General features: G+C 33.2%; 1 protein-coding gene across 8 annotated transcripts in view; it reads left to right on the plus strand.

The window, feature by feature from the left end:
• LOC143909794 (dual 3',5'-cyclic-AMP and -GMP phosphodiesterase 11-like) overlaps positions 1 to 24,600 on the plus strand; it is a 351,948-nt gene that overhangs the window by 287,402 nt on the left and 39,946 nt on the right. For all 8 annotated transcript variants that reach the window (XM_077427969.1, XM_077427970.1, XM_077427971.1 and 5 more), the window contains 3 exons: positions 13,652 to 13,771; positions 15,409 to 15,607; positions 22,749 to 22,903. In XM_077427969.1, coding sequence (XP_077284095.1) covers positions 13,652 to 13,771; positions 15,409 to 15,607; positions 22,749 to 22,903 — 474 coding nt within the window. The remainder of the gene's footprint in view (positions 1 to 13,651; positions 13,772 to 15,408; positions 15,608 to 22,748; positions 22,904 to 24,600) is intronic.

Genomic DNA, 24,600 nt, shown 5'->3' on the forward strand with positions numbered 1-24,600 from the left:
CACGGCTGGTTCTTGTACATACATACATCTCCTTATATTTAACCATTATTATATGTTTTGTGACTACTTCTATTATTGTTTTGAACTTTTACTACTATTGTTATTTTTTTTATGAATTATGATGACGTAACGAGGAGAGATTGGAAATGGAATACGAGGGTGAGAATTAGGTGAGAAGAGTGAAACTATAGAAATGGCAATAGGTGAGTCACGCAACTAGAAGAATGGACGAAAAGTCTATATATATGTATATATATATATATATATATATATATATATATATATATATATATATATATACATATATATATAGACTTTTCGTCCATTCTTCTAGTTGCGTGACTCACCTATTGCCATTTCTATAGTTTCACTCTTCTCACCTAATTCTCACCCTCGTATTCCATTTCCAATCTCTCCTCGTTACGTCATCATAATGTATATATAAATATGTACGGATATGTATAAATATGTATTTTTCCTGTATATATGTATTTTTCCGTTATGTTTTCGACCATTATGGCGCATTACGAATTCCTTTCATGCCACAATGGTCCAAACTTTAAATACATATTTAAATGATATCGAATCTCCTCAATATGCATACTAAATGGTCCTTTTTCTCTTTGATATCAAACTCAAAGTCCCAACTTAACATTTTCAAAATCAAACTAACCGTTGTACCCACGTACAGGCTCGTCTTCTTTTTATTATAATGATGATCCAAGTCTACAGTATAGCAAGAAACAAGTTGTTAACTTTGGAAACTGCAACGCTAGACAAACAGCTTCATTAGAGACTAATTGAATCGTTTTAGCACAGAACTTATACACTATACATTTATTCGATAAACTTATAATATTATATACGAGGGTAAGTTTTCGAAATGCCTAACATTTACAACAATCATTCTTTGAATTCACTTTGAGTTGAAAACTAAAGTTTACCGTGTACGCGAAAGCTGCTTGTAATCGCCGTCTATTTCGGGCCCTTTCGCAAACCTTTTAACCGCAGATCCGACCAAAGGTAAAGAGGTGGATATTTTCAGCTTTTGCGACACCGAATGGGGGGTGGAGGGGTTCTATGGGGGATTGTTAACGGGTGGGGCATTTGTACGACGACGTTATTTCATTATTTTCGTCTAAATCTCGAATAACAGTCGCCCACGCATATCGGAACGGGACACAATGGAACAAAATCGGGATAATACGAACTTAATATTAATGTTAAATATTGTATTAAAATTAAATTCTCTTATAAAAGGATCAAATAAACATGTACGTCATTACACATGAGCGTTAACATTAATTCGTTGAAATTAGTATAATTAAGGACGTCATTGGATATTTAAACCATATTAGAAATTAAATTATTTATTTTCTGAAGTTATATATGTATATGTATAGCGGATAAAACAATCAATTCAATCATACATGTATAAATACTTTATCTTAATATTTCACTTATATTTATCATTTTCTCAGTACATATTATACTTACATATATTTATATCCTTAATTGAAAGTTTGACTATTCCTGTAGTACCAACTATCTGATTTCAAAAAAGGAATATACGAACTTTTCACCGTTTTTCTATTAGATATCTTATACATATGTACATATTCATACATATGTTACAGTTGAAGTGTATTTTATAGTTGTAATATATGTTGACTAGTTGAAATATATTCCATCCCACCTGGTACCTGTCATTACCAAGAATTCTCAAGTATATAGTAATAGTAATTACCAAATCAAATGTATTACCTTAAATAGATTTTCATCAAATAATTAATTTGAAATTCGGTTCACCTGTTTATTCGTTGATTAAAAATATGTACATAAATATATGTGTGTTACAGTTGAATTGTATCTTCCAGTTCAAATATATGTTGACTAGTTGAAATATATTCCATCTCACCGGGTACCAACTACCGTTATTTTCAGTTATAATATATTTTGACTAGTTGGAATAAAATCCGTCTAACCCACGTAAGTAGATTCATATGGCAAATTCCATTCCAATTGGTCAAAATATAGTACAACTGAAAGTACAGTTCAACTATAAGTTGGTACCAGGTTAGATGGAAAGGTTAAGTTTTCTTGAAAACGTCTCATGACTAATAAATTGAGTTGGAAAGTCACATTTTTGTTTTGAACTAGCAAATATTAACGCATTATTGAATTCTAAAGCATTCGTAAAAGCTTCCGAGCTGTCAAAACTCGACTGTTATATTACAACTGGCACACATTGTTGAAAGTGTATTTGCGCTTGTAGAGATATAGTTGAATTGCATTCGAATACGAATGACCTAAAACGCCAGTTGGAATATATTACAACTGAAAATACGCTTCGACTGTAACAGACATATAGACAAATAAAAATGAATATTTTCCGTGCGAATCACCATACGATCCTACAGTAAGACGACACTCTTTTAATACTTCGATTCTGAAGAAGATGGGGACGGATTCTGACGATTCAAGCGGGAGGGGGGGGGGTTTGATAAATTCTTCGTTTTATTGTCGTTTCGATGTGTCGACGAGACAATGCTTCGAATTTCTCTCGTCTTCGCGGAATCGATTCGTACATGTAACGAGGGTGTTTCTCGTTTATACGTACGTGTATAAATGGCGTGGGTGGCAGACGCTGAGAGGCCATCCATTACTCGGCTTCTTAAAGCACGTGTCATGTGTTTGTATGCGTATGTCTGTACGTCCGTGTTTATATACATATACGTACGAAAATAAATAAAGGCAAAAGTACCGGCGTATGATACGCCACAACTTCCGCACGCCCCTTATAAATAAGCTTTTAATCGTACTGGGAGGGTTGTGGCTTCCATTCGAGCATGCGGTTTCAAATTTGTGGACCGAAGCAACGTGTTTCGAAATATGTATAGTTGCACTTTGTGTGGTTTAGATCCGAGATGTTCCGGCTTTCAATTTTGAGAGTGCATTTCTAAATATGTATATTACAAAACGAATCATGAGGGCTATTTTCAATTTATTTATTTATTTATTTATTAATAGTTTTGGACCATTGTGGCATTACAGGAAGAACCTCGATTTTTAATTTTTAAATGCTTTTTATTATTACGAAATTATGTTCACAATACATCTTATATCTATTTTAATAGCTACTGATCTACTGATCATTTTATATTTTACAATTTAATTTAATTTGGTTAGTAATCACAGTATTATATTATTCTAATGTTAATCTAAAGCATAATAGAAAAAAGAGCTCAAAAACCTATTTACAATCCTTATAATAATACATCTAATAATATTAATTAAAGACTCTCTAAAGTCGATGACCTAAAGCAGATTGTGTTTAGGTAATCTGTGTTTATACCTGAAGGGTATAAACATTTTGTTGTAATCACCGAGACTCTTCACAAGTGTGTTAGTATGGTTATTAGTGATTCTGTCATAGAATCTACTGGTTAGTTTGTTAGTAATGTCTGTAACAACGGAATATTATATATGGCATGCAGTTTTTTCAGGTTAGTATATATGGGTGTATTATAAATTATTTTTAGGGATTTATTTTGTATTACTTGAAGCTTGGAAAGGTTAGTATTCGAGGCTTTATTCCATACAGGTGAAGCAGAGGTTAATAATTTTATGAGCGCGCGATATAATTTTATTTTATTTAGCATTGATAAAGAACTATGGCGATTAAATATTGGATATATTGAGGATATACCCCGCATCGCCTTGCATTTCGCTGCCTCAATGTGAGGTGCCCATCTCATTCTTTTATCAAACGTTACTCCTAAATATTTTATTACTGACTGCCATTTCAGACTTTCTCCAGAGGGGATTTTCAGATCTGAACTTGGCTTATGCTTTCTAAAACAGGAAGAACCTAATGCGCCACAATGGCCTACATTTAACAAAGATATAAATACAAGTAAAATTAGTAAAAAACAGAAAAGTTAAAAAGCAGAATACATGGTAAAATAAAATAATAATAAAAAAGTAACAAAAGGAAAATTAAAATACAATTAAAATAGTACATAAAAATGTACAAAGGAGAAAGAAAAAGTAAAATAAATAAAACAAAATATATAAATAAAACAAAATATGAATAAAAAAAATAAAATCACAGCGAGGCCCAAATGGAAGAGAGTAGATTAAGATTCCACTCATACATCACTATCATAAAATTAAGAAAGTAATGATGAGCGCAGGTTACCAGATAAATATGTGAAAATAACATCCGATAATCTACGCTCCCCAAGGTGGAAAATATCACATTCAGGGACGGCAGCAACGATTTCATTGAGAAGTCGAATAGCTCTTGGAATAGGAGCCATTCGAAAAAGAACTGTGCGAGCAGCAGGTACAACCATCAAATGATGATGTCTACCACGCACATAATTATTAGGGACATAAAGTCCCAACTGTTCCAGCAACAACGGGCATGACGTATTACCACGCAATAGCTGGAGAACGAAACGAATTAACGAGAAGTTTCTCCGTAGTTCAAGGGAATTATACCTAAGCATGCCCAAAAGGAAAGGAGTAGGATAGAGATATGGGTAGTACCCATACTCTTTCTTATAAAGAAAACGAAGAAATGCTTTTTGCACTTTTCGATAATAATAGAGTAGTTTGCTTCATGCGGATTCCACACAATCGCATTATGCTCTAGCTTACTTCTAACAAGCGAGTTGAAAAGCAAGCGAGAAGACAATGGGTTGGAGAATAATCTAGCATATCTCAAGACAAATCCAAGTCGACGAAAGGAAACGTCAGCATGAATGGTTTGGATATCAGTCAATAAAATGGTTTGGATATCAGGTTGATTTTTATGAGAGGATCATATTATTGCCCTGACATTTAAATACTTTTGATGAAAAAACCGATTGCATGTCTGTACATAACTGTTACTATATACATACATAAATGTATTGACGTCCTGATGGCAGCAATACATTTAATTTTTCACTAATATGTTAATAAATAATAAGCATCGTGTTGAGCACTATTTCTCTACATAAGAGATTCTCAAACTATTTTTTGCGGAACATTGTCAGACAGCTTTCAACTTCGGCGCATTATTAAGTACACCCAAAGTGGTAAGTGGTACTTTGTTTTTTTATTTTATATATCAGGAAGGCCTAACAGGTAACCCCAATGCGTCTTCCTGGCCAAAAACATTGTAGATTTGCTACAAATATGATTAGTATTATACAAAGTACATAAATACATATCAATTAACATTCACATAGACATTGATGGTCAAATTTGTAAAGTTGCCGCATTTTATACAATTCAGCGAAATTCGAGATTGCCGAAAACTCAATATTTTGCGATAAAATGGTTGTTGGAACTATTTCAATGAAAATCAGATAAATTGGCTAACTCTGATAGGAAACGATCGACCTGTTGCACAAATCCAAGGTCTGGCCAGCAGAATCCAGAGGGATTTGAACCCGTGACCACTCTGTTCAAAGCATTATATGGTAACCACTAGTCTATCCTGCTAGTTAGTTTTCAATAGTGTTGCGTAGAGGTGGGTGGAGGATCCAAGTAAAAGGCCAAAGTCGTTTCACGGCATTTATTGGTGATTAAGGAGATACACACACTGGCAGTGCTCCATCCAGAATGTTTTGATATGGTCTAAGTACCTCCTTATAAAGGACAGGTCGCTCAGGGCATCTTCGATGTCCGGTTACTTCCCCAGTCACGTACTCGGATGTGCAGCCCACGCTTTGGCGTTGTCAGTTCTAAGAAATCCACGGGAATGTGACCGAGTCCCGCTATCGTGCAATATAAATGCATTCGGGGGTCTCTCATTGCTACCTGACTTGTACTTAAGCCTGGAGATAATCCTCGAAACCAATTATAACGGCGGTCCTTTTAGCTACGCTACAATAGTTTTGCACGTGTTATAAAAACCCCTTGAGTGTTTCCGACGAAATATTTTCCTTGTATGGACAGTGATTCCCATATTTGAAGAAATGTAGGAAAAACTTATTGAAAAAGTAAAAAGATTAAGTTCTAAGAAATCCACGGGAATGTGACCGAGTCCCGCTATCGTGCAATATAAATGCATTCGGGGGTCTCTCATTGCTACCTGACTTGTACTTAAGCCTGGAGATAATCCTCGAAACCAATTATAACGGCGGCTCCTTTTAGCTACGCTACAATAGTTTTGCACGTGTTATAAAAACCCCTTGAGTGTTTCCGACGAAATATTTTCCTTGTATGGACAGTGATTCCCATATTTGAAGAAATGTAGGAAAAACTTATTGAAAAAGTAAAAAGGTCGTACGAATTAATAATGACATTAAGACACGCCCATTTACAGTTGTATTCTACCTAGGCATACCGTGTCGTTAAATGTTCTCTTAAAGTGTTGTTATAATACTGACCAACATATGTTTTAAAACTATGAAGCAGATGAACTTTTTTGATTATTTACTGTATTTTCAATGTTTTCAAAACGTCAAACGCATTATTTAATTCTCCTATTGTAATACACTTGTATGTATTGGATGTTTGCATTTTAATTGATTTTTCAACTACAAACGGGTACGAACTTATGCAATAATTTTAGATTTTCTTATTTATTTATTTACTCACACCATTTACTGTATTAAGAGGGCTGGACAGCAGCGCCTTGTCCATAGAAACGTACTATACTTCTCCCTTCCTCAATTATGGCACTAGAGAAATTATTTTTTAATATGCTATGGATATCCACCATTGGGGTGCATCTATCGTTTTATTTTTTTGATTAATTATTTTTTATAAGAGCTAGGAACCGCCAAACATCTATAAAATCGCCTCTTTTTTACACCCACGAAACGAGTCCAGCGTGCTTATTTAACGGTCGATTTAAAAAAAAATACGCCGATAGATGCACACAAAGTATCTTTCTCATACCAATGATGAAATTTTTTTAAAAATTGGTCCAGTTTTGGAGGAGAAAATAGGAGAATACGAAACCTCGATTTTGTCAATTTAAAATACGTTTTATCTGGTCGAAGCGCAACTGTCGCATTCACTCAATATATATATATATATATATATATATATATATATATATATATATATATATATATATATATATATATTGATATATATTGTCGCATTCACTCAATATATACATATATCGAAGAAAGGAACGGTAACAAAATTAAGGTTTCGGGTGTACAGCCCTGTTAATGATCACATCTTAAAATAAAAACTTTTCACTTGAATATCTTTGTCCTGCTTCTGAATATACCTACATATATCTAAATTAAATCTGAATAATATATAAAACCATATTTGTCCTGATTCTGAATGTATGTATATCTAAATTACATCTGAATAATAAATAAAAATGTGTTTGTCTTGTTTCTGAACCCTATAGACATTGCGAGTATATTATATGTATGTAACTGTAATTTCGTGTACGTCATCGTTTGCAGGATTTCTCGTTACGTCTTCAATGCCCTTTTGTCTTTGAAACCTTATTGTTTTAACTGAAAATTTTAAACGTATCTTTGGCTGGAAATAGAGAGATGGGGGTATGTAGGTGTGGGAAGTGTACGTTTAAACGTATCCAAATCGTTTTAGAGTAAAATTCTCGAAAATTCCACGAATGAAATCTAACGTAAAGTAGAACGTTCCGTTGTCAATTTATTATTCCCGTCGAAAATAACCAAACAAGCAAAATTTACGGAATTCGTCAGAGAAAACGAACGAAAGAACGAACGCCCTTTCCTTTGTCTGTTGTTTATCATTTGCATAAAAACAATGTGTCTCTCTTTCGCGTTTCGTATAATTTAACAAAACAAATTTGCGCTTTCGCAAAATAAAACGACACAATTTATGGAAAACGTAAAGTTTAAATTATTTCCAACCGCCTCAATAACGTGTACGAAATTACTGTTCGTACGAAAAAGTAAAGGCAAAAAAAGATGTTAAAATAAAGATGTAAAAACTGTCCCACAAAACTCGCCAAGAGAGAGAGCTAATCCCGTATAAATCGAAATTCTGTTGTACTTTTACTTTATTTTTCGTATTTCAGTCCAACTTTAACGTATAAACTGAAAAAAAATAATTCGTAAAAAGTAAAGTTTTGCACCGGCAAACTCAAACTAAAAAAAAAACTAGTTTACCGCCTTTGAAATTTTATTACAAACTAGAAAAAATATAAATAAAAATCAGTTTTAATTAACAAGGCACAAATGCTACCAATCAATGTCTTATTCCAACAACTCAAAACATGTTTATTTAAAAATAAACAAGAAAATTTCAATCTAAAGAACTCTTATATACTCTTTTAATTTTGCCAGATTAAATTTCAATAGAGTATTTATACTGTACATAAAAAACAAAAATAAAATAGACTTAAATCTCCTTTAGTTACATATTATATGCTAGGTTAGTTTAATTTTTTAAAATCAAATTAAATACGACGAATCTCCTCAAAATCGATCTTTTTTACTATCATTGTCAGCATTTAACTACAATGTTAGAATTTAAAGTAATTCAAATCTTCAACATTTTCTTCAAATTTGAAACAAAATAATTGTCATTACCAAGAATTCTCAAAAATGTAGTACTGAGAATCAAATCAAATGTTTTACCCTGAACAGATTTTCATCAGATAATTCATTTGGAATTCGGTGAACGCGTTTATTCGTTGATTAAAAATAGCCCAAGAATCCTCACACAATCGATTGTTTGTCAAATACGATATATCAGCACGATGAACAAATAAAAAAATGTTTTACTTGATTATTATATTTTTTTATATAATTTTATACGTATCGTAAATGACGTTGAACAGTTGAAACAGTGTGCTATTTTTAAACAAAATTTCCCCGTTATAATTTCACCTTTAGAACACTCATACATCAAAGGTAATATGAAGTACGTCTCGAGCACTAGCACTAAATAAATTCATACAAAATTCTCCGAGTGATGAACAAAGTATAATAAATTTCCCGGAAAACTCTGTCATGTTTTCAAAATCTCATTTCTGGAAAATTCCGCCCCAAAATAAATTGCAATATTAACGCAAAATCATTCTGACAACTCTACATAGTTCAAAGGATCTCTAAAGAAATACATATACATACATATATTTATACACAATTGATATTATATGTACATACATACATATGTATGAAAGTCAAAATAATACAATAATCAGTAACTATACATAAGTAATATGAATTGGTCTTAAAAGTTTATTACAAAATATCCATTCCATATAATCAAAAAATCATTTCATTATGCGTAATAGTGTAATACAGTCGATGTTATATGCAATATATATTATGAGCATTTATAAGAATTGTAAATAGGTTTTTGAGCTATTTTTCCTATTATGCTGTACATTAACATTAGAATAATATAATACTATGATTACTAACAAATTTCGATTAAAATTTTAAAATAGAAAATGATCAGTAGATCAGTAGCTATTAAAATAGATATACATAAGATGTATTGTGAACATAATTTAGTAATAATAAAAAGCATTTAAAAATCAAAAAAAAATATATGCAATACAATCGATGATGATACAAACATGTACATACATATTATCATAATAACTAATCGTTTGTCTACTGATCTGAATGTAATGACAGTTTATTATATTTTCCAAAAGCATTTAAACCAACTAAATACAGTCCTTACAGTATTTAAAGAGAAATAGAATTACACTGGAGTTTTGCGCGCAATTATCATACACTCTATGTATGTATTTATGTATTTTTATATGCATACAGATCCTTTGAGCAACCCATAGGCGACTCGGGTTAATTAATTCACAGTAATTGCTTCGACACGTTTCATTGTGTATTTTTTGCTCCCACTTTCCTCCTTTCGCAGAACAGATCCGTTCGTATTGTCCTGTTTTTTTTTTCACATTATTTTTTTTTATTCCGACTTAAATATATAATAGTGTATAATATCGGATGACCGGATGACTGGTTTCAGAGGTCAAAATTCGGCGGTGAAGGGGTTGAAACACGAGTGCAATATTTAAACGCTTTATAAATAAAAGCGCGCGCTCTTCGCAGAACGGTTGAACAAGTAGAATTTGGCGGAAAATGGCTATTATTAAATCTTCCGAGGCACTTAAAGGGTTTCCTTTCATTCGCAGTACTAATGCCTTTATTATTATTATTATGGAACAACGTTTCCATCAGCTTTTCTCATTAAATTTAAATTTATGCGGCGATATTACGACGACTTTTCGTATTAGAACATTGTTCGTCGGCCTGAGTATTTTATTTTTATTTTTACATATGTAGATATATACCAGGAAGGCTTGACAGGAAGACCTCAATGTGCCTTCCTGGTTAATTAATTACAAACAATGCAGGATTTTATTATTACATAAATCACTGTATTTGCAGAAGCTGAAGAACACGAAATAACAATTAATTAATTAAATAATTACAGAATTAATCCATTGAGACATCTGTGGATTTAGATTTTGTACATAATTTTTACACACACTAAATACAGAAGATTTTCGTAACAGGAAAGACGATTTCCAATTTTGAGGTATCGTTTCAACAATGATTAGATAAAATTGGCTAACTCTAATAAGAAACGATCGATTTGAAGTCACAAATACCCCCAAATCTAACCAGCAGTATGGCGGATCGAACCCACTGATCACTTGGTGCTAAACATACACGCTACCATTAAACCATATTGCTGGCTATATATATATATATATATATATATATATATATATATATATATATATATATATATATATATATATATATATATATATATATATATATATATATATATATATATATATATATATATATATATATATATATATATATATATATATATATATATATATATATATATATATATATATATATATATATATATATATATATATATATATATATATATATATATATATATATATATATATATATATATATATATATATATATATATATATATATATATATATATATATATATATATATATATATATATATATATATATATATATATATATATATATATATATATATATTTTTTTATTTTATTTTTTTTTTTTTTTTTTATTTTTTTTTTATACCAGGAAGGCCTTACAGGTAAATCCCAATGCGCCTTCCTGGCCAATTACAAATACAAATACAGCATTTTTATTATAAGTCGTTGAATTGCGAGACACTGAAAAAACTCGCAAATTAACGAGACATCTATGAATTGTACATAAATTTTTATTGTACATCAATCAAATTTTTCAAATAGTGGTGACATAGTAGGTAGGAAGGATTTTTAGCCAATTTTTTTTTCCGGGAACCGTTTCAACAATGAAATCAGAGAAAATTGGCAAACTCTGATAGGAAACGATCAACCTGGAGTCACAAATCCAGGTCTGACCAACAGCATACTCTGAAAAATTCATTTTCATTCAGGGATAGAACCCGGCACCTTCTTGACGGTAAGCAGAAGCTTAACGTCCGAGCTATTTATTTTTATAATATTATATTATATATGTACACATATATTTATTATAATATTTCATTGTATTTTACCTATGTATATAATGGCTTGTATTTTACTGGTAAATATTTTCGTCTATTTTTGTCATTATTGACCTATATATTTAAGGGCCAGTATTTATATGAAACGGCCAGTATGCATCGTTCAGTATATGTACAAATGGTCAGTATTTATAGGAAACGGCCAGCATGCATCGTCCAGTATATGTACAAATGGTCAGTATTTATAGGAAACGGCCAGCATGCATCGTCCAGTATATGTACAAATGGTCAGTATAAATAATAAAAGGTCATTATTTAAACATAAATTTAAAAGCTTTAAAAGGTCAATATTAATGTTAAATGGTTAGTTTTATTTTGAAAAATAGCCACTATTTCTTTTGAGTTGGTATAAACTCAAGGTTGGTACGATCTTTATAGAAAATTCAACAGGCATTACTATTTGTTCTGACAAATGTACATATGTCAGATTTTTGTACTGTCCATTTGTTATTTATACTGACATTTAACAGTATAATACTGGCCGAAAATTTTTTATATACTTACCGAAATTGTTTAAAATAATGGCTATTTAATGTGTTGCCTTATATAATATGATATATAAAATTGAAAAAAATGTATAAATATTATTACTTTAAGTCAACTTATCTGTGGTAATAAAGCTCTACACGCTAGCCATTGATCTATGCTGCTGGCTAACAACCACAAGATCTCGCTAGCAGCGTATTTGTCCGGGACTTAAACCCACCACCTCTACTGTATGAAATACATACATTGATTTCACAAATTTTATGAAAAATTTTTAGTCTCAAAATTATGAAAGGGGCGTGAAGTTTTTACTAACAAAAAACTTATGTACATGCATCCAACATTTCATTGTTTTAAGCCAAATAACAAAACTATTGACCATTGCACATATGTATTATCATCATTACTAATATTTACTATTCGACGTCCACTGACCCCCGACTTTCAAACGTCAAGCAACCAATCAACGTAAACAATTTCGTTACATTTTCCAACACAACTGATCACACACGCGTCGTTTCGTTTGACGTCACTCCGCGCGATCATCCACCGTTATTATCATCGTCATCGTCGAATTTTGGCGTGTTTTTTTTCCCCCAATTTTTTGGCAAACAGTTCCCGCTTTTCGATAGATTGTCGATAAGTGAGCCGGCGTAATGGGCGCTTTATCTCCACTAATTTGCTCCACTATCTCTGCTTACGCGCTTTTTCAGAGTTATGGCTACAAGGGGAGGGGGGTCGCTGACGTTAGTGACATAATAAATTTAGGGTGCTAAACGTATCAGTTTTTCCGAACAATGTAAACGCGACGTGAGATTAGCGTAACTTACGCCTTCTCTATCACTGAAATCCTCCAAATTTGCCTGACTTACATACATATAACACATACGAGAGGAGAACACATCCTCTGTTTAGACCAGAAATAATATCCCTCATTTTTTAAAACAATCCTCTTCAAATCTGTTCAATCTTTTTATTAGCTTCACTCTATTAGTTCATTGACAAAGCCTGTCAAAAAATTGTAATCTGATTTTGAACCACTTCCACTCTTTAGGTCGCTTTGGTACTGTTGCGTAGGGATGGGTTCAGGATTCAAATGAAAGGCCAAAGTCGCTTCACAGCATTTATTCAACGATCCCAGAGGCCACACGGAACCACCGCTCACTCACACAAAACAGCTTCCCAGATCCATTAATATGTCTATTGTCTAGGCACGTAAAGGCCATGCCGAGTATATTGTCTAGGCACGCACTTGCCCAGGTCTGTGAGACCTCCAGCGTATCCTTTTTTCGTGCACTTACTAATCCAGGGTCTCTATTGTTCACCCACGAATGCATTTAGACAGTGTAAATTCTCTCTCATATTGTAACGTGTATAATATCTTACCGACACACGGGGGTTAGCTAACATTCAGGTAAGCTAATGCCTAAGATTAATCTTTCATTTAATAATAATCATCAACGATCTCATTAAAAATTACATTGGAATCATGTGTCTATTCAACAGTTGGCTATTCAAACATAACTTTCCATTTGTCCTCCTTTAATCTCTTACCTCTATACTAGTCTAATGCATATAGTAAATGTAGTAAACATGTGTGTTTTTTTATTCGACAGGAAAGCTACGAGACAAGTTGTGGACGCTTGGTTGGTGTCTCATGCTACACCCCCCTGCGGTGATGGTCCTCCACATCCCTCACCCTCCAGGGGAAGTTCTGGAGCTACCACCCCAGTTAGGTAAGTGCAAAACTATTTCCAATCTAAATAACTCGGAAACTAATCTATTTTTTTTCACGCTCCTGTCCTTAGTGTAGGTCTGAAATGCACAAAACTCGAAACCTCCAAGTTCATAAAGGATGTTGAACTTTGAAACGAATGTAGGCAATCGTAAAATCAAAAATATGTATTTTTCATATATTAATCATGTTATACGGTAAATTTCTTATCTCAACACTTTCAGCTATTGACGTATATTTTTTTACCAATAATTTTATAGTATATAGTCATTGACTCTTGCAATCTTTTTATTACACTTTGTTAGTTCCATGAAATTTATGCCCGTCAAAAATTTGTGATCTGATTTTGAACCTCTTCAACTTCAACCTTTGAACCTCTTTAGATCGCTTTGTTATTTTACGGACATACCGGGGCTAGTTGACATTGAATTAAGGGCAAAAACACATTGAATAGTACGGAACGTGACGTCCTTTGCTACACACTGTGACAGTGGGTGTTCCCAAAACCGAATTCAGGTGTAGTCGCACGTGCAGAGTGCATATGTTTATGTGTATGCATATCCATATGCAACCGACTGTATCCCCCAACCATTAACTACCTTATATGAGAGTAATAGATCAGAAACTTTTCTGCAACGAAACAAACTTGAGATTTTAAAATGAGAGAGTGTGTCTTTATGGGTGAAAACACACTGAGTGGTATGGGATATCATGTGTCCTGGGCTTCCCGATGTGCATGTGCAGAATGAATATGTTTGGGAAGTTGCACGTGTATGCATATCCATATGCAACCGACAAGTTCCTCCTACATTCCTTCAAATATGGGATTCACCGTTATCGATCACTGGCAAGCAAAGATAAAATATCACCGAAAACACTCCAGGGGGTGATTTTTAGGACTGTGTACCATGTATATGGGCTGCATTTTTTTAGTATCTCAAAAAAACACGCACCACGTACCACTCAGTGTGTTTTCGCCCTAAGCTAATGTCTCCAACGTGAAGTTAGAGGAGTTTTAACATAAACAAACTTATTAAAAATTACATCGGAATCTTGTGTCACATCGACACGATGATAGTTTTCTACCATCCTTTTGCAACTCACAGATTAAGAACTTGACCAGTGATAAAATTACTTTTTTCACTATCATTTTTTTCTATTAGCTTCATCACAAATTGAGTATATAAAAATGGTTCAACAGCTTCAGTTTCTGTGAATTTCAGTCATAATTCACCCATCTTAAAACCCTCATACAAGGCCATTGTATCTTTCGATGTATGAAAAGGTGCATATATTTATTATAAAAAAAAAAAGTCAATATATTAATGAAATGAATTCGACTTACCATATTTTCCAAGGTGAGAGTAGCGAGCCTACTTTATATGTTAATTTCATTCAAAACCAAAAAAATATATAAAATAGTGATATTTCAGACCAACGCTCTCCCATCCGTAAATAGACATCGTCGTCTGCCCTTTCCGTTTATACTGTTGCAATTTTCCTTTCCTTCGTCTGTGATTCGACCTTTCAGTGCTCTCATTGCATTCTGCGCTTTTATCCCATTCAAATGTAGCGAGCGTCAGAATTTAAGCGTGCACTAGAGCGAGTCTTTTATACAGTATGTCGTCTTTTTTGCAGGAAAATATCGGCACATGAATTCGAAAGAGGTGGATTGCTGAAGCCGATTGTGAACACAATAGATGGCACCCCTACATTTCTGTCCGTGTCGGGGGGTGCCAGCAACACCCCCGCTGCTCCCACACCTGCCACCAGGCCGCATCGGAGATCGAGGCATGAGCTCAGACAACTAGATGAGAAGGAGCTGATCTTCGAATTGGTGAGAATAATCTCTTTACGAATGCTTTCGGCTGTAGAGTTGCATGAAAATTACCGATCGCTAAAGTGACCCAGTCCTCTGAAGCAATACTTGGAATTTGAAGTTTCAAAAATGACAATTCCGTCAAAGAGAATTTCAAATGCTGTTTCATAGTAACTACATATTTCTAAATGTTTCCCATAAAGCTTTGATATTTGGTATAATTTATATGAAAGTGTTCTTTCATTTGTGTATGTGTATAATGGAATAGTAGATATTAAAGTCAGAAATTGATGGATGATGTTGTTTAATGTCTTCTTATTCAAATGCTGTACAATAGACGTCATTTTTCATATTATGTTACTAAAGGACAGAATCGTATCTATTTATTATATTATACAAACTGTCATTTATAGTTGACACATGTATAGGTACATAAAAAATCCATTACCAGCACAGTCTACATATTTATTTATTACAATTTTGCCATATTAACATTTCAGACTAGTTTCAAGTCGTCACTGTAGTGGAATGAAATATAAAATATTAGTTTATAAAATTTATAATTTCTATTAAATGTAAAAACAATTCAGTCTGATCCGTTGAGCGGTTTGGGAGATAATTGAATCAAAAAACTTAAAATCCAAAAACCGACAAAAATTGGACAAATATGTTTAAAGGGAGGTACCATTTCCGGTCAACTTAAAAATTTTCGTCGTATGGATAAGAATTTCAGTAACTTATGATACTAAGTTTCAGTTCGATAAGACTAACGGTGTTCAAAAAGTTCCCAAAGTACACTGACATGCACACATTTTTTTCTAGATCTTGAAAACGTGTTCAGTGATCGATTCTGAGTTCGAAGCAGTCAAAATCTCAACTTCGAATTTTCGCATGATCATAAAATGAGAGGAAATTAAAACGGGTCTACCTCGTTCTAACAACTTGCAATATCTCAAGACTCGTTTTCCCTAATTTTTCGGTGAATTTCGCCGTCGAGTTTGCATACATATATATACTAAACACATATACGATAATGTTTTACATAGGGAAATACTTAATATAATAAGATTTCATTTTTAAACGTTTCTTTTAATATTTTGAAGGTATGCGAACAGCTTAAAAATAAATGAATGATCACAATATGCCTCGTATATTAAATATATTACATACATGTATACAAAAAACATTTTTCTATACAATATACAAACTCCTGTTTAAGCAGACGAAAAGTTGAGAAAACAACTCTCCAGATATAGCAAGTTGGTAGAACGAAACACACCGAAGTATAATAATGTGTATGTAAACACAACTTTTGATATCTATGTACACGTCAGAAACCAAATGCATGTAAAATTAAAATAAATATAAATAATTTTTACATACATATCATACGTGTACTGCAAATACCATTACGAAATTGAAACGAAACACTGTTTCATTTTGATAGGATGAAGCGAGCTACATACCTACCCATCTACTCCATTGTATTTTAATTAATTCCGAGCTTGGTCCACTTCCAATTCCAATCCGTCAATCATCATCTACTCCGCCTACCCAGCGCCTGATTCGATTCGACGGATTAACCCAATTTGAACCGACCATCGGTCACCCCGATCTGCCCAGGACACTTTTCCCTCAATCTGCATATACTTTCGGCCAAACGAATCGCCTCGATGGGGTTAATTTATGAAACTACAGGTGTGAATTTTGATAACCCATCCTCCAAATCACCTTCATTAATTAATTTTTGAATGTCGAATGCAATAATTGCGTTTCTGGGGAGACTGGCGTGTTATATTATATAATACGATACTCGTGGGAAGAAAATGATTATGTGAAAACCCGTTCCAGTCTCGGTCCGTGTAATGTTTATAGATTGAAGGCGTTCTCTCTGTCCTTTGCTAAACAGATTAAGAATGGAAAAAAAGTACATGAAAATACAAGTAAAAATACATAAATGGAAGAAAAGAAATAGAGAAAAATAAATAAACATGACATAAAAATTCTTAACTGATCAACTCAACCGTTCTAATTGGTCGCGACTTTCGTAACTTACGAAGTGGTGCAGAAAATGACGAGAGATGTGACAAATGTCAATGGCACCATCCAGTGAAGTTGCATCACGAGTGATTCGAATACTATCAAAACTCAAACAAACTAGTTAACTAATAAAATTAAATATAAACTTACCAGCATATTTTGAATTTCTACTTCGTATTTATACATACTAGATACAAATTTAGATTTTGACCTTTGCATTTTTGTCATGCGCTGATAGTGTAACCCAAAAGTTTTTGGCAAAAACAGCTGGAACTTCTGTAGAAGGACGAAGTTCCTGTTACAAAATATATGTAGTTTATGAAGCATAATTGAATCCTTAAGAATTAAAGACCGGAAAATAATTTTTCTGCATTAGTCACGTAGTGAGGCAAGATCTAAAGAAATGCACAAATATAAAGTTTAAATTGGATGGAATTGTTGAATAGGGGTGGGTTCAAGGATTCAAATGATAGGCCAAAGTCAGTTTCCTACATTTCTTCAAATATGGGATTCACCGTTATCGATCACTCTCAAGCCCTTGCTAAATACAATGATAAAATATCCTCGAAAACACTCCATGGGGTGATTTTTACTAACCTCCATTACGTTTTTAGGACTGTGTACCATATATATGGGCTAGGGCTGCTGCGATGTTTAAAACGTCCCACTCATTATGTTTTCTCCCTAAATGTTATTTCCCACAAGCTAAGAGTCCTACAAACTTGAAATTCTCCAATTTACATCGCAGAATTTAACAATAAACACTATATTGGAGGCGATTCTGAGACAGGCCTACTTATTGAGCTGTCAGCTCAGACTCAACCCTTCAACTGATTATATATGTACATAAATCGAATGGTCGTTTAAAGTTGACGCAATCACACCTTAAGTAGTAAGCATCATCATATCTACTCTTATGTATATCAGAGTTTTACCAACTGCTCGTTATCTCCTATTGGGTCTGAAGAAATCCCATATAATAAAACAGAACATACTGAATCTCATATACGGTACGTTTTTGCACCATAACTCTTTCGCAGAATGAAATATATAGTATGCGTCGAGCGAAATGTCACCATGTCTATATGTATGTACCTACACACAGGTCTCACCTAGTTTAATGTAAGAAATACCACGTACCAAATGAAGTCCCAAGAGTGGAAATAGCTCCCAAGACTCCTGCTAGCCATCCATAAAACTTGATATACACCGCGAAACGTACGTATTTATTCTCCGAGCTTTCCCCATAAAATATACGATAGATTAACCGTAAAACAAACACGCCAGAAAAAATGGACCACCTTCGTCCCCAGCCCCCGTCCTCCGTGTCTTTGGAAAGTTTCACAATTTCGGCTCAGTAAAGTTTTTTCATTTGAGTTGTCCCGGTCGCTTTACGTTAATAAGAATTTACCCCGTGTTACATTCTCTCCTCCCTGCCACCTTTCGCCACCCTAACGATCTAAAACGACCCACTTGTTGAATAGTTGACCCTGCTTGGTGGGTGGTTGGGTGGGTGGTCGGGTGGATTACACTCACTTATTCACACATTCGCGGAAAAACATTGCGATTTTAAAAAAATGTAATCTTTTCCATAATTGAATTGTTGTCTTTATAATGATTTGAGTTCTTCCGTAGAAGATTGAGCAATGATGTAACCGATTTGTCTGTCGTAGATTTCGCTAACTACGATATTTGTATTGTCGCTGTTAGATAAATTGTCTAACTTTGATTGGGCTATTTTTCCAATAATAAGCTAGATTTACAGCATTTCAGAAAATAAATCTTCAAAGTTTCAGCCTGATTTATCATAATTTGTCTGAATATATGAATGACATACAAATAATATATTTTTATAATTAAACATCAGTCTATATATGTATATATACATACATACATTCATTTCAGGCTTTCGATATTTACCATTTGACATATCGTGTGACAATCTTTACTTTGGGACAACTGCTGAAGTAAATCTTCACTCAATTAAGTCAACATATTTCATCTACAATGTGTTTTAATTAATTTAAATCAAACATCAGTACTTTTAAAATGTTCAAAAATTCTCATTTCGTGTATATGTATATATGTATGTACATCCATACACGTGTATATGATTTTATCCCAAACGAAGCTGATCAGTTTATATATTTGAGGGGTGACAAACCATAACGTTTCAATTGACAGAAAATTGAGCTTTCAATAGACTAAAAAAATTTAAATAAATAAATAATGCATAAATACATTATTGCAACATTTTTTAATAAACTATAATTATTCTGTGAGGTACTATGATGACTCAACAAGCAATCAATAAATCTTTGATATTAGAAAAAAAATATTAAAAAGAACAAAACGTTTTAAGTGCTATCATTTGTGTCATCATTGAGTGTCACAATAGCATTGTACATATGTACATATGTACAGTGGCGGACTGGCCATACAAGCGTACATGCCCGATGGCATGTGGGCCCCACTATCCGTTAGAAAATATGGGCCCTCAGTAAAATTAACTATTTCACGTGTGTAAAAATTTATAGGATATTGCACTTTGGGACCTAGAGTTTGGTATTTCAACAAAACAAATTTCTTACGATATACACAAACAACTAATGCCTGCTTTAACAGCCCAAGGATCGGTTAACTTTTTTTATTAGGCTCGAAATGTAAGTTTCAACATTTGCGTGGGCCCTTTTACCGGGCCCATTTCCAACCTCAATATTATGCATATACCAATACCTATGTAACAACTACCTACTGAAATAAAAATGGGAATAAACAAATTTCCCTGAATAATATAAACTGAATTGCTTAAAACAATTTTGATAGGACGATTCATCATCAACCAGCGATTTAAATTTACTTCATACATACTTTCAAAATAACATTTGATTATACTTCGACGATATAGTAAGATTTAAATACACAATTTTAAACAGTTTCCGAATATTAAATCTATTCCTAATCTAGACAAATCCATGTATATAGAAACATAGGATAGGGGCCCCCTCCCCAAAATCCTGATTTTCGATTAACATTAATGAAAATATTATGCATTTTTTGTTTTCATGGACGTAATTTGGGGGGGCACTCGCCCCCCTAAATTAAGGAATAGTGTGAATTTAGAAAATATTATGGATTTAATGATTAATGAGATACTATGGATCTATGAATGCTGCGTTTATTTCTTATGTACATATGTTACTTTTGGGTAACTAATAAAATAATCGCTGCTATGTGCTTTGAAAAAAAAAGATTTTATTATTTTGAAGCAAGTATATTTTGGTTTTTAAGTGGTATGCCATTAGTAATATTCTTAGAAATTGTTCATCCCATGGAGCGAATCGTTAGAAAGGTCCCCTTTACTTTATTTTGTCTCAAAAACAGATGTGTATCGTTTATTTTTCCGAATGTTCGTATATTTTTTGATATAGTGATACATTTTGATGGTCGATTTTTGTTAACCATGTGAAGATTTTTGGAAAAAAATTTTCGCCTGCGGCGCTTTTTTGACTTTTTACATAATATTTTTTTATAATTATTTTTTCAAAAATAAGCTTAATTTTTTCATATTTTATATTTTCCATTTTTATTCCGATATAAAAAAGATTTTTTGAAAAAAAATTCAATTTGACCAATCTTTGCCTGCCCCCCCAAGAAGAAGCTGAAATGACGTCCCTGATTGTTTTCTACCGAAAGTAAAAGCCGCTTTTATGCCGAAAGAAGAAAATTTTGTTATATGGGGGGGGGGGGGACAAATTTTTTTAACCCTGGGTGGGGGCCCCCTTTGACTCCTGGCATGCACTGATTTCAGTCCCAGTCCGCCACTGCATATGTACCACTTTCATAATAATAAATGGACGACTTATAAAGCATCATCTCTCTAAAGTCTTGACCATGATGGCTGAAGATCGTCAGCTTTTTGGTGTTACTTTCCATTATGTGGTCTAATTATACTTTCAATTATGTGGTCTAGCCAGCAGCAACCAGTGGGAACCGAACCCGTGACCACTTCGTTCGAAAGCATTATTTTATTTTATTTTTTATTTTATTTTACAAATATACCAGGAAGGCTTAACAGGTAAACCCCAAATGCGCCTTCCTGAACCACATAATTATTACATAGATACGTGTAAATCTAAATAATATCTGACATCTATGGTCAGTATACATATATTACAAACATCGTATTAATACGATAAATAACGATGAATAACTTTCATGTAACAATACGAATTTTATATTCGATAAACAACCACAGAGACATCTATGGTGAGCAATATGGCGAAACCTAAGATATAACAATAACTAGAGGTTCGCAACAGAAAATTGGAAAGGAAACGCCAATTTTACAGGAATCGTTTCAATGAAAATCAGAAAAATTGGCAAATTCTGATAAGAAACGATCGACCTAGACAAATCAAGGGCTGGCCAACAGCGAGACTTAGCGGGGAATCGAACTCGTAACATCAAGTACGAAATAATTCAACATTCACCACGCTGCTGGTTATTATATGCTAACCACTAGTCAATGCTACTTATTAGATTTATAATGTTTTGACTCGCTACTTCCAGTTTCTACCCTTAGGGGGGTGGAATTATTATTTTTCACCAGACTTCTACATATGTTTCACTTCGCTGACGATTCAGCATCTATTCCTACAATCTTGCGATCGTTTTGAAACTTTGTCATATTGCGCGGTTTGGTCAACGATGGAAATTTAAATCGATTCTGATAGTTCGATAGTGAAAAATAATCGTAATAGACACGTTAAAAAATCCAATCATTTTGTACATCTTGACGTTTAGCGGTCAGTAACCTTATATGTTTTACTTTCCACCACCCTCTCATTTGTCAGATTTTAATTGCTTTTATCTTTTTCACACTATATGTTATAAAATTTGCATTATAGGCTCTCATATGTATATATTTTTACTTCGCTAATAGTTGCAATTTTTGCTGTGTTTTGCTCAAATGCGTTTTGTTTGCAAATCACGAACAAAACGCATTTGAGCCTACGTGGCACTTACAACGTTTTGGTTTGGCACACCTCATTTGTGTATGTATGAATGAAGATAATTTGAACTTGAGTTATGTTACATTATTATGTTTTCATTGCAGGTAAAAGACATCTGTAACGAATTGGACATTCGGTCGCTATGCCATAAGATCCTTCAGAACGTTTCAATATTGCTGAACGCCGATCGAGGGTCCCTATTTTTGGTCCAGGGTGAAAAAGGAGGAGGATGCACGCCGCACACAACCCCCAGAGCAAGGTATATAATACATACACGTATACATGTGTGCTTTCATAATAATTTATTAAGTTTATTAGCGTGGGCAAAAGTAAAATTTACGATCGTGCAAGTTGTATGTGCGCGTGGTTATTTTGGTATTATTGCGAACGTTATAAAAGTTAGTGCCGTTCCCGTTATACACACCTCGACTCACGTTCATCCCCTCGGGAAAGCGCGCCCAGCGTCTGATTTCACTAAATGGTTGTTATTTTCAAATTTCACAGCGTAATTAGATCCGAAACTTGATGTTAATGTCGCTCGAGTTTGCGTAATAATGAGATTATTCATTATCTTCCGAGTAACGCTTCGTAAATTCTTGCCGAAATTTAATTTAATTTTTTTTATTTTGGACTTTATTTCGATTATATTTTATTTTTTAATACTGTTAATACTATTTAAACGGTCCTGTATTTTAAATGGCATCTGTCGTTTCTACAGATTTCGTTTGAGACTTCGCCGACAAAAGCTCTCTCAAAACCTTTATGAAACATTCTTAAGAAACCTTTTCAAAGTACAGTTTTAATTTTGTTTTATTTTTAAAGATTGCACAAAAGACATTAAGCTATTTATTTTGCAATCACTTAAGAACTTTTAGTAATAATAAAAAAACATAAAGAACAAATTACAGTTTTGCAGACCAGACCGCATGCAATTTTACTCTTAAATTGTTTAAACATTTAAGAAATTCGTTAACTTTCATATAATATTATGCATAACTACATGTATTTGTACTTCGATATATGTATGTATAATACGAAAAAAATAGAAAAGGTGAATATATTACACCAGAACATTTAAAAAAAAATGGATGGTTTTCATTCATCCTTTCTACTAAATGAAAAAGTGATTCAATTTATATCTTGAAATTTGTCTTGAAAATGTTAATTAATAAAATTGTATATATCTTTGTATAATATTTTAAATAATTTAAATATTTAATTACTAATAATAAATCACGTTTGAGGAAAAACCCGCTAATAAATCACGTTTTGGAGACTAATCAATCTTTACTAAATTTGAATATGACAATTTTTGTTGATTTATTACCGTTTAAGACACTTTAAAAAGCTTTAATAAGTATTTTAAAGCAATAAAAAATCACAATCAATTGAAAAAACATCTGACTATTGATTCCAATACTCACTTTTGGCACAACAATACTAGGCTGCAAAAGGCAAAAGTCTGTAAAAATTGTACAACTTTTCAAACGTTCATATCTCTTAAACAAGAACAAACCAACAAAAATGATTGTCATATTCGAATTTAATGGGTCAAATTTTAGTCAAGATTGCTTAGTTTCCGCTCCGTGTTTTTGTTGCTCAGCGTAAAATATATTTATATTCGGTTATAATACAATATTTCCATAATAAACGTGTAATATAAATAAACACTCGGTATAATTTGAAGGTTTCCTTTATTATTCTCGAAGTATTTGCGCGTGAAAATATTCCGTGGGAGAAGCGGAAGTGGCAATACAAACTTCCGGCGGTTCAAGGGCAAAGGTCTGGTCAGGTCAGAGGGGGAAAAGCATAGGGGGGAGGATCGCGATGGGGGTGAGAGGGTGTCAGCGACCAGAGTCGAGGGATGTCGAGGACGTAGACCCTATTTCTGGCACTAGACACCGACCACTGTAATTTTCTAAGTGAGGAAAAATCTGTAGCTACGGCCAGAGCTCG

This window comes from Arctopsyche grandis, chromosome 3 (genome assembly GCF_051622035.1).
Source record: "Arctopsyche grandis isolate Sample6627 chromosome 3, ASM5162203v2, whole genome shotgun sequence".
NCBI classification, from domain to species: Eukaryota; Metazoa; Arthropoda; class Insecta; order Trichoptera; family Hydropsychidae; genus Arctopsyche; species Arctopsyche grandis.